General features: G+C 37.9%; 2 protein-coding genes across 5 annotated transcripts; one reads left to right on the forward strand and one right to left on the reverse strand.

Moving 5' to 3' along the window:
- The first annotated feature begins 1818 nt into the window (after positions 1–1818).
- LOC112467739 (signal recognition particle subunit SRP72) lies at positions 1819–5251 on the forward strand. The gene is made up of 8 exons (XM_025036501.1): positions 1819–1980; positions 2208–2325; positions 2429–2684; positions 2766–3245; positions 3350–3712; positions 3793–4097; positions 4171–4383; positions 4610–5251. Exons 1-8 carry the CDS (start codon positions 1881–1883, stop codon positions 4743–4745), a joined length of 1971 nt encoding a protein of 656 aa, XP_024892269.1. The 5' UTR covers positions 1819–1880; the 3' UTR covers positions 4746–5251.
- LOC112467740 (coiled-coil domain-containing protein R3HCC1L) lies at positions 5235–11375 on the reverse strand. Of its 4 annotated transcripts, none has more exons than XR_003042308.1 (9): positions 10833–11375; positions 9193–9342; positions 8669–8802; positions 8440–8560; positions 7407–8220; positions 7035–7275; positions 6504–6740; positions 6105–6430; positions 5235–5427 (listed from the first exon to the last, which is right to left on the reverse strand). XR_003042308.1 is itself a non-coding variant. In XM_025036503.1 (9 exons), exons 4-9 carry the CDS (start codon positions 8727–8729, stop codon positions 6366–6368), a joined length of 1539 nt encoding a protein of 512 aa, XP_024892271.1. In that variant the 5' UTR covers positions 8730–8802; positions 9193–9342; positions 9560–10569; positions 10833–10895; the 3' UTR covers positions 5235–6365. The 4 variants fall into 4 exon arrangements, 3 of the variants coding, with proteins under 3 accessions (XP_024892271.1, XP_024892270.1, XP_024892273.1); XM_025036503.1 differs by adding an exon at positions 9560–10569 and having other exon boundaries at positions 5235–6430; positions 10833–10895; XM_025036502.1 differs by having other exon boundaries at positions 5235–6430.
- Between the last annotated feature and the right edge of the window lie 256 nt (positions 11376–11631).

The raw sequence follows: 11631 nt of genomic DNA on the forward strand, positions 1-11631 counted from the left end.
GGCACTCCCGTTTAAAAAAGTCTTTTAGTCCGATTATTTGATTACGGCACTCCCGAAGCAAACGCGACGAACCGGCTGCGGTTCGTTCATTCACTTAAATCGGCGGACGAGGGATACGTTAGCTTCCCCGTCTTTGAATTTTTATCCAAGCAGAACAAGAGTTTTGCTTGGGTAAAATCCTCGTACTGGGTACTGGACCTTCCCACCTCGCCGAGGTCGTACCCCAGGGGAAGGTAGTATACTTATATAAGGAAGTAGTGCCTCGATTCGTTCCGCATTCATCTTGAAGATCTTGATGCGTCACGCGAGATACTACGCGAATCATGATATACGAAAATATACGAAATATTAATGAACGATCGCGTTGTATCAGTGTGCTCTATTACTTTTGAATCACTTACTTCACGATACGATTTCACGTTATTGTCACTCTCGGCCCTCTTCCCGCTCTTCGAAAAGAATCGGAGATAATCGCACGACAATTCCGGCACACAGCGTTCAAAGCACACGACACGATGAGAATCACGAGATATGCCGCGTAAATGAATGCTACATTCGAGAGTCCAGAGTCCAGACATATGGCGGGGCAGGACCAGCGCGATTATCGCCCGCGAATATTACCTTCGCATCGACGCCGACGTCTCCGTCTCGAGCGAGCGATCGAAATTATTGAGCGCGTCGTTGATTATTCCCGCGGAACGATCGAGGAGCATGCAGGAGTGCCAATCGCACGAACAGCACCCACAGCACGAAGCACAAACACTTGTTGACACCTGTTCACACCTGTTGGAAATTTATCGGGAGAATGACTGATTGTGAGTAATATCCGTAGGTGACGGTACTCCGAGAGCGTCGACGAAAACACAAGTATCAAGGCCGTCTATCGCCGATAGAAACAACCGTCCGCGCCCCGACTTTGAACGTACGCTGCTCCGAAATTGACGGAGACGGATTTATTCAACGATCGCGCGCCTAGTACGACTGGCCCGACTGACTGGCGTCGCTGCACTCGCTGCACTCGCTGGTCGCGGCTATTGCGCCGGCCCGGCGCCGGCGGCGACGGCGGCAGCGGCAAGAGCGGCCGACCGTGATTGGCCGGATTCGGGGGCTCGGCTCGCGACTGCGAGCCACGCGCGTTGGACGAGCCGCCTGACTGCGGCGGTGGCGGCGCGCGCCGCGCGCGCAAGTAAATACGTTACGTTTACAAATGTTTCAAATTTATTTGTATGTGCTTTTTTTTATTCCTCCTAACCTCTATTTTATAGAAAATTGACATTAAATTTTGTACCGTGTAATTTGTAAAAATCTCGCAATCGTTCTTGCAGCGCGGTGATCGCGCGCCGCATACCATAAAAGACGATCGATAAACCGTCGTCGTCAAGATACTTCAAAATTATGTAACATTCTCTGTTACTTGTTCCCCAAATATTATTCGTTTTGCTAACAAAATTTTCCATAAAAACCTGATGTTGTCTAGCTCGTATTCGGATTTTTAAATTGATTAGGAGATACCCATATATATACATGTATCGATAAGTATTAACTTATTTTATATATTTATGTTATACATATGTTAAATATCTAATAGTCCTCTCTCCTTCTCTCACTTTTTCTCTTTCCGACACTGCAATATATACATACATTATATTATATACATTTGCAGATGTAGCACAGGACGCGCAAAATGATGTTTTATCGGCAGTGTCGGAAAATGAACGTGGCTACGTAGTACCACGTTCCTCTCTCAGGCTTTTCTCTGGCGGCACTAATAGTACCACGTGACCATTGTTCCCCCGCTCCGTAACTTGTCAGTTGAGGTTAGTTCGTCAGTTACACGTATACGTATTTACGTATGTGCTTATTGTGCTTGATTGAGAAATATGGCTTCGAAAGAAAGTAACCTTTCTGCATTGTACACGGAATTAAATAAATTAGGACAAAATGGGGAATATGAGAGGGCTCTAAAAACTGCAAACCGAAGTAAGCTAAGTTAAAACTAAATTATTCGTTAAAATGAAAGCAAAATCGGTAATCACGACAAAAATAATTGGTATCTTTACTCGCTGCTGTAACGCTTTCATATCATTTAATGTATTTGTGTAAAATTATATTTATATATTCCTTGAGACAATTTAGATGCGAAAAGCATTGTGAAACAAAATGTGTCATTTAGCGTACTATGAGGTAATTCACATTCTGTTATTTAGTTTTAGGTATTTCCCAAGATGAAGAAGCGGCGTTTCACTGTAAGATTATTTGCTGCATCCAGCTGTCCAAATTCAACGATGCATTACAACTTATTGTTAAAACTCCCAAATTGGCAACGTATGACAATATTATATAATGATATACATATATATATATATATATATATATATATATATATATATATATAAAATATTTTATAAATTTTTTTTCTCTAATCTAGGAATATGGAGTTTGAGAAAGGGTACTGTCTATATCGTTTGAATCAAGTTCCCGAAGCATTAAAAGTAATAGAAAATGTGCAAAATCCTTCCCTGAAGATTAAAGAACTAAAAGCTCAGATATTATATCGTCTAGAGAAGTATGAAGAATGTTTTGCAGTATATAGAGATATCATTAAGAATTCAAGTGACGAATATGAAGAAGAAAGAGAAACAAATCTTGCGGCTGTTCTCGGAAACTTAGCACGCGAGGGTTCTGTAAGTCACGTGCGTTTTAGAAAATCAAAAGAGTTTAATATTAAAATATCAATAGTTTTAGCATATAAAAATTATTTCTAGGATTTAGAAGTTCCTTCCTTACGCGAACATACTTACGAGTTAACATATAATGCGGCGTGTTGTTTAATCGCCCAAGGAAGTAGAGATGATAGAGCTACTTTAGTAGAAGCGGAAAAGAAATTGCGAATTGCTGAGAAAATGTGCAAGGAAGGATTGGAGGAAGATGGAGCATCTGAAGAAGAGATTGAGAATGAATTGGGTGTAATTCGTGTACAGCTTGGCTACTGTTTACAATTGCAAGGACGAGATAAAGAAGCACATGCCGTGTACACTGCTGCTCTAAAGGCCAAGCCAGACGATATTGCCGTGGTCGCTGTAGCTAGCAACAATTTAGTATGCCTGAATAAAGATCAAAATGTCTTTGATAGTAAAAAGAGAATGAAAAGTGCCACTCACGAAAGTCTAGAGCACAAATTAACTTCTAAGCAAAGAAGAAATATCGCATACAATCAGTGTTTGTTAGCGTTTTACACTGATCAAGTAAGCCTGGTGTATGATGATACTGTGTGTGTGGTAGGGGGGGGGGGGTAATATTAGTCTCATTATTCAAATTAAGATGACGCGCGCTTATTATATATTTTCAGGGAGAACAATGTCACCAACTGTGCAATAATCTTGCGAAAGATTGCCGTATGCTTGCAGCAGATGCAATGTTTATAAAAGCTGTACAACTTAGTAAAGAAGGTAAGCCAAAAGAAGCAGCAAAACTATTAATCGAACACGCAGTCGGTGAAAAGGAATTACCTATGAAATTGGCCAGCGTGCAAGTACTTTTAAGTCACGATGAAAGAAAAGATGCAATCGCTATTCTTGAGAATCTAAACGAAAGGGATAGATCTCTGCCTGGAATAGTTAGCGCGCTCGTTACGCTTCACTTAGCTGATAACGACCGGGAAAGAGCTTCGGCCGCTCTAACAAATGCAGTCGCTTATTATAAAAAGAACAAGGTATATGAATTGGATATATGCATTGTCATATTTTCCACGTGACACTTTTTTACTAAGTTGCATGGAAAATTTCCTTTCAGGAAACCACTGAAAATTTGGGAGAATTGTGGCGACAAGCTGCTAATTTTTACTTACGTGGTGGAGAACTCAAGATTGCTGCTGACATTCTGCAAGAATTAGTAGATGCCTCACCGTCTGACACCAAGACTCTAGCTCAATTAGTAGTAGCTTATGTACAGTTCTGCCCTACAAAAGCACAGTCATTATCCAAAAGATTACCGCCGCTTCATGATCTTGCCGAAACTACCGACGTTGACGCATTAGAAAGCAGCAATTGGGTTATCGGGACTAAAGTAGTAAAGAAAAAGATCGAACCTTCGCCTGGGTAAATATTATATTTCAAACAAGTTATTTCAATTCGAATAGTAAAATCATATACGTTTTGGTTTTTTTACCAGCAAACCAATATCAGATATAATTCAAAAGAAGCACAAGAAACGTAAACGCAGGGGTAAACTACCAAAGCACCATGATCCAAATGTTGTGCCAGATCCAGAGCGATGGTTACCGAGACACGAACGTAGTGGATTCCGTAAGAAGCGGGATAGAAGGAATAGGGATACCGCTATGAAAGGAACACAGGGAGTCGCTACAGGAGCTAGTGATCTTTAGTACGTATAGCCTATATATATATAGACGCATATTTTTATGAGAATTTTTCTATGATAAGTCTTCGAAAAAAATCGAGAGGCATGTTTGGAGTGATGGTCGGGAATACAAACTTGGAACCAACCATCAGTCGGCCGTTCTCACAATGAGTCATGCGTCACCCCTGCATTACTGTAAATGTACGACGAATTAATCATTAAAAAGATAATAATGTATTTTACTTTACAGCGATATCACTAAAATGCCTGCAAATGCTAAGCCATCTCCAAACCCTCGTCATAGTTCCACAGTGGAAACTTCTGGACCACGTCAGCAACAACGCAAAGTTCAACAGAAAAAGAAGAAGAAAGGTAGCAAGTGGTAATGATTCTCACGTCATTTCACTGAACTCGATTGTCTTTTGATATTAAACAAATTAGATTCCATAACTTTATTGAAAAGAAACATTTGTTAAAAAATACAAACTGAAAGAATAATATAATCAAATGGATTTGCTACTATGTAGCTGTATTTTATGAAAAACGCAAGATGTAATACTGCCATTAAAAAGTAATATTGTACACACTTTATATGTGTATTATTGAAGAAATACAATTATATGACCTCTCTATCACTTGGACATGCATCAATTTTGTCGCTCGCAGATATCACTACCAGACCTTAATGCGTTTCATGCATTTAATGCATTAAAAAAAATGTATCGATTAATTTTATTCTTACTAACAACATATATTCTATTATGGACATCTTTTTCTTTTTGTATTTTGCAAATTTGTTTAGAAAACTCAAAAAGTTTTCGTATTTATTACAACTACACATAGATGTATGTAAATACAATATAGACAATATTAAATTATGTTTTAGAAAATATTTTTATTTCTCTTTTCTCACAAAAAATCCTCTTAATCAACTCGTGACATATTAACATGTAAGTAATGCATCTTTTGTGTACATTGACTAGGGATAGGTGATATACATATTATCTGTTTCACATTGATAACAATTGTATATAAAAATACCATCTGTTCTCTTTATACTCAGCAACTCTGTAATATAAATAGATAATGTGATTGTGCGTTGGCTTGTAACATTTATATGTATATGTATGTAACAGACATAAGTGGCATAAGTCAAAACTGTAAAATAGTATTACGTTGGAATATAATTTTAACGCCACAATATTTTCGATAATGTTTTTATACTAATTATGTTGTCCAACTATGAAAAAACCTTGTAAAGATATATTTTGAAATATCGCTATAACGAATCGATGTGCGAGTGAAAGAATCTTGTTACTAGCAATAACTTATTGTCCTGCGATCAATCTACTGTACTATACGTATTATTGTTTGTTGCTGTGTATAAACTCATAACAATGATCAATCATCAAGATATTTGCAAAATATTCTCAGTTTTTTGTTTTATATCTTTACCATTACATTTATAATTCTGATGTCAAATTTTAATCTCGAGTGAATCATTGCTCAGTATTGCATATTATATTCTTAAAAAAAAAAAAGAAAAAAAAATTGCATTCTTGTGTCAGAAAAATGTAGGAACATGGGGTGACCATTGCTGGTCGTCTTTGCTACTTTTTCTTTACATCGAAACTTTTCGATACGTTCATATGTAAAATGATAACAATATTGTCTCAACACGGTTTGAAAGATAATTATTCAATTAAATAATCAGATATTTACTATATATAGCTATGTTTACATACCGAACTCATTTACTGATAATTATCGTAGGTTTTCTGTCGCACACAAAGCGGAAAATGGTTGTTCAATTTTCTATTTATCAATGTAAAGAATAGACGAGTAAGGCACAAATATACGCATGCGCGCTAATATGAGAATACCATCATGCGAGCCATGATGGGCTATGCCAAACTACGCAGCTACAATAATGTGAATGCGTATAATGTACACAATGAGGTATAAATCCTTATAAATATTCCTTTATATATTAGCAATATATGATGCTACTTTGTCGGTATTATGCCCTCCCAAACATCCTCTCGTTGTTTGTTGGCTAATCGTCTTTTCTCTGTAATGCAAAAATCTCTCTTAATAATCTCCTCAATAATTATTGAAGACTATTTTTTCTTTTGAAAGATCACCTTTTGCTTCTCGTAATATATTCTTTTCGTGCTCACGTTCTTGTCTAGCTGTGGCAAGCTTCACACCCAATGCACCTGTAACTAATCTTCTAGCTAAGGCGGCGCATGTTTCGGGACGATTCCTATAAGGTTGCAAAAATTCTGCGCTTCTTCTAGCTTTCGTTTTACTCAAAGCAGTAGCTTCGCTAAGTGGTCTCGTTTTCACAAATGGATGATTCGAGGCTAACACTTCGGCAGCTTAAATGAAAATAAAAGAAGCAAAAAAAGAATGTAGCTACGTGCAATAAGTCTGATTAAAATTGGGCTTATCGGAAGGAAACTATTCTCAACACGTATTATTGATGATGACGTATTGATTATTATACTATTAGCAGTACCAGATGTAAAATAATGGTAAATTTTCTCGAGTATAACGTTCCTTGTCAAAATAAGTTATTAAGCTGTTTTCAATAAAGATATACAAATTACATATCAATTATTTTTATATTAATATAAATTATTAGACACGTGTGCATATATCTATGTACATACCAACGAGAGGACTGCTGAAAACTCCCAAACAATGAGTATCGTCCACCCACTTCAGCTCAAAGCCACCGTTCTTAAAAGAGCTGAAGACAGCCGCTAAATCGCTAGTTTTGAACTCGGAAGGAAAATTGTAAATTTCTACAACGTGTGCAAACTCGTCACTGGACACTTCAACTTGCTTGCTGTATGTCTTGTACGCGTTCTTTGGTTGTTCTATCACTACTTCACCTACTGCTGACGTAAGCTAAATAAGAGAGAGAAAGGAAGAGAAAAAGAGAGACAATATATAAATAACCACCTAGTTGCACACAACAAAATAGACAAACGCAGTAAAGGTTATTTAATATAAAAACGTAAGATACGTAATATACTGACCTCTTCTATCAATGTGGGATCTAAACAATCGCCATTATCGTCAAATAAACTATCCCAATCGCATTCATCTCTGTTCATTTTTAAAGGTGGAGAAGGTGGTGCAGCCGGTTTGCTCTTTTGCCTTTCTACCTTTTTTACTTTTTTCTCAGGTGGTGTTACAAGAATTGAAGAGAGTTGTTCAGACTGTTTGGATTTCTTTTGAACGGTATCGGAAAATATTAGAATATCCGATACTACATTCTGTTCAACTAGTTGTCTATCTTTGTAATCAATTACATCGTTACAACTTAAATGTTCGAGCGAGACGTGGTTTTCTTTTATAGTTTCTTGTATCCGTCCTACGTGTTTGTCATTAATTTCAACGTGGTTGGAAGATTTTAATAGATTGGACGTAGTATTATTTTCGTCAGTATTATTAGTTGTGACAGTTTCTTTCTCTTCGGACAAAGTTGACACCGCTTCTTTCAGTTCTTCCGAAAATTTATATATGTGCTCGGTATTACCGCGAGTATCGGACATCTTCCCAGAATCTAAAGAAACTACGTTTTCTGAAATCTCTCGCGGGAAATGTTCATCCTCGATCTTCGTATCGCGACTCTCGGAGATTTGATCGTTCAATGATCGAGTCGTATCGTCTATATTTTGTTGACCACAACATACATCTTGTAATTTGGAATTATTATTTATATTTGAATCTCCGTTTAATGTCGCGTGAGAATTTTTTAGACTTTGCGGCTTCTTATCTTCAGTTTCTAAACTTCTGCGATGTCTAGGTATGTAAACCGCCCGATCAGGTCGTTTTTGACGTACATTTCTGCGTACACATACACATATATATATATATATTGACAACATGTTTGAAATCGTTAGTATCTATCGTGTAAAATTATAACTTGAAAATAAAAAATACGCTCACTATGTATGTGCCACGCGTCGAGTACACTCTAGATACATTCTAGTATATGCGCATGTATATCATATAACGATTATACAATAATTATGATTTAAAAAATAATACGTTAGTAACCCTTACTTGACCGAAGAGATATCTGCAGTTGATTGTATCTGTGTCTGTGTACTATTTATCCCAGAGCACGTGTTAGCTCTCCTAGCCGCTGGCGGCCTATAAATCTCTACCGTTGGTACTGACCTAGCTAAAAACAAATAAAAATTTCAAGTATCTCGCAACGGAACTGTTTTAAAAGTACCTGTCACATGACACGACGATTATTCGTCATCAATAAATTTATATTCATAATAACCTTGTCGCTGCAGTTTGCATTCTGGAGATGTCGAGGGTGAGCGTCGGCCTTCGATACCCATTCCGCGAGTCGTATCCTTTTGTCTCGTCGTACAATTTGTTTTACACTCAAGAACATTCGGTGAATCCCAATCTCTTTATAACAAAAATAAAAATGTCATTTTTCTGAACCCAGCTTTCTTTAAAAATATTCTTGTGTCAAAAAAAAAAAAAAACTAGAGCAATCAATTGGAAATATGGCATTTGGGATAAGATTTGTCTTATCCCAAACACTTGGAAAGAAAAACCATTTTTGATGTTTCGGAATCATGATTGTGATTCCAAAGTAAGTAAGATACAGACGGAATAGAAAAATCTTACGATCGAGAGACACGCTCGATCACGTTCACTTTCGTTTGCGCGTTCAAATACTTGCGGTTCAAATAAATGAATAAATCGATGGAATATTTTAGCGAGAAAATTCGCAACTTAGCGGACATCGAAGCTGAGAAGAATAAGCATCTTGGCACTTTGTCATATCTGTACCTTTTCACATCGCTCTTGTAGCATACTACGGTACGTCTAGCTGAGCCTTGGCCGATCGAGAATGTATGCAGCAAATCTGGGAAACGGTCCTGTATCAGCTGGTGTATTATGTACCGACGATACGAGTTGACAGGCGGAAAGACGAGCACTCTGCAAAAGTGAAAAGACTGAAAAGAAAGAACGCGTTTCTCGCTGAAAGTGAGATCGAGCCGCGAGCGAACTGTGCTGTTTGGGTTTGGGGTATCGCAGTAGGTTTCCGTTCGTTTTGGTGAACGTAATGCCTTACGGCACTGATTCGAGACTCGAGACTCGAGACGAGGATGGAAGGGGAAGAGGCGAAACACACGATATATAAACGTCAGCTAACTTTTACATAACCCGTTCACTTTCTCCCTCGTCTGACGTCTGACGTCTGACTCGTCTCGTAAGTCTTGTTCGTTTCACGAGGACTCGCGCGTTACGCGTAGCGTCGGCGTAGACCGCGTAGACATCGGCGTATCTTACGACTCGCCTCATTTGCCATCATCAGTCAGACAGTCATCAATGTCATCATGTCACAACGTTTTCCTCGACCTCTTCTTTTGTCGCCTAATGACTCTAATGAGCGCGAATGCCGCGAATGGCGAGAAACCACGTTAATTCAGTTTATTTACGTATTTACGTTCCCTTTTTCCTGCAAGGAAAAAGCAGAGCGTGCTGTTTTATATCACGTAACATGTAAGCATGTGGTCATGCGACTACTAACGTACTTATTCACGACGTCACGTAACCACGTGCATAAGAATCAACGTACATGTTCAAAATCGACAAAAAAATTGTACTTTACTCTATATTAAATATTCCCAGGATGAACTAATACTAATATTGCACATGGAAAGAAATATGCATTTGCAAATGTACAATCTGATGTGAGACTGTGAGACATAAAACTTTTTAGGCGTTTACTATTTTACTATTTTAATGTCGATGTACCGTTCTACGGATGCAAATATGTACAAATATTTATGAATGTATCGGCTGTGGCAATAAAAGTGCACCAAAACTATTTACATTAATTTACGCAGCACAAATCATATATAACATAAAATCATTTACAAACATAAATATAGAGCAGTAGAATGTAATAAAAAAAAAATGGACGTACGATTCGACTTTTTGTACTCTAGCGAAAACGAAAACTCTGTACGTACATACATACTTTTATATATATATATATATATATATATATATCCTGTGTTCCTGCGCTATTAATAAATTCTATTCTATCCTGAGCGTGGGACATGGGGCATGGGAATCCAGGGGCTGTCCAGGGCCACTCGCCACTCACCACTCTGCGATTCGGTCACTCACAGTAATCTTATTCTTCAGATCCGAGTTCTTGTTCGACACGATATAGTAGTATTAGTATTCGCCAATGCATTATATGTATATATGTATGCAGATATACAGATATGATAATGTACCAAATAGTCAAATCAAGATCAAAAAGGAAACGAAAGAACAAAACTGTTTTATATGTGTGTGTTTGCGACCTCAACGAATATACGAACCGTGAGAAAACTATACCTTAACCTCCAAAGATGTCGTCTTGCACCGTGGTAATACTCTATTCTAAGAAGCTTGTTATAATATTCTCGTACCTCTTACGCGTCTTATCCTTCATAAAGATGGTTACGTCGTATTCAACATCCTCGGAAAACAGGCTATCTTGCAAACTCATTTATCTTTCGTTAACATTCACAAATAATATACGTATTACGTATTCGCGAGTGTCAGCAGTCAGCAGTCGGCGGATACTTGAACATTCGTTATTTGTCGAGGTCGAGATACGACGTTCTACTCATGTTTCAATCAGTTTCGATTTTCTTGTTGTTCTTGTTATTACACAAACTCGTATCGTACACTGATAACTGATTACACAACAAACCGCTTCGCTACGCTCGAATACACTTTGATTGAATTGAATTGAATACACTCAAATATTGCCTATGCCCTATGCCATTTGTTGCCATTTGCCTGATTTGCCATGCTATATGCTATATGCCATATTTTCATAAAGAAGGTGAAGATTGAAGATTGAAATGAAACAAGGGAGGCCTATGGCCTATTACGTATCTGGTATCTCTCGCGCGAACTAAAAATGCGGAAAGTGAACATTACTAGATTTCGACCAATGAAATCGTAGATACTCTAGTAACGTTTCTCACTTTTCGCATTTTCACCTCGTTGAAAAGATACGTAATGCTGGGTCTACAATGCGAGTCGCAAAGTCGTGAGTCGCAAGAATTGACCGATCACAGTCGATTATTCTCCTCAAATTCGTCTATGAGGCCCGGTCTACAATGAATGTCGAAAGTCGGAGTCGTAAAAAATTGACCAATCACAGTTCATTATTCTTCGACCGCAAGAAGAATAAGGCCCGGTCTACAATGGATGTCG

The sequence above is a fragment of the Temnothorax curvispinosus genome, unplaced genomic scaffold (genome assembly GCF_003070985.1).
Source record: "Temnothorax curvispinosus isolate PA1 unplaced genomic scaffold, ASM307098v1 QBEX01017793.1, whole genome shotgun sequence".
NCBI classification, from domain to species: domain Eukaryota; kingdom Metazoa; phylum Arthropoda; class Insecta; order Hymenoptera; family Formicidae; genus Temnothorax; species Temnothorax curvispinosus.

Excerpts from the sequence above, each read along its gene's own strand:
- LOC112467739 (XM_025036501.1), top strand. The coding sequence starts at position 1,881 with ATGGCTTCGAAAGAAAGTAACCTTTCTGCATTGTACACGGAATTAAAT. Across the intron at positions 3,246-3,349 it reads TAGCGTTTTACACTGATCAA|GGAGAACAATGTCACCAACT; the intron begins GTAAGCCTGGTG and ends ATATATTTTCAG. Across the intron at positions 4,098-4,170 it reads AAGATCGAACCTTCGCCTGG|CAAACCAATATCAGATATAA; the intron begins GTAAATATTATA and ends TTTTTTTACCAG.
- LOC112467740 (XM_025036502.1), bottom strand. The coding sequence starts at position 10,912 with ATGAGTTTGCAAGATAGCCTGTTTTCCGAGGATGTTGAATACGACGTA. Across the intron at positions 8,561-8,668 it reads ATGCAAACTGCAGCGACAAG|CTAGGTCAGTACCAACGGTA; the intron begins GTTATTATGAAT and ends ATTTGTTTTTAG. Across the intron at positions 6,431-6,503 it reads TATATTACGAGAAGCAAAAG|AGAAAAGACGATTAGCCAAC; the intron begins GTGATCTTTCAA and ends TTTGCATTACAG.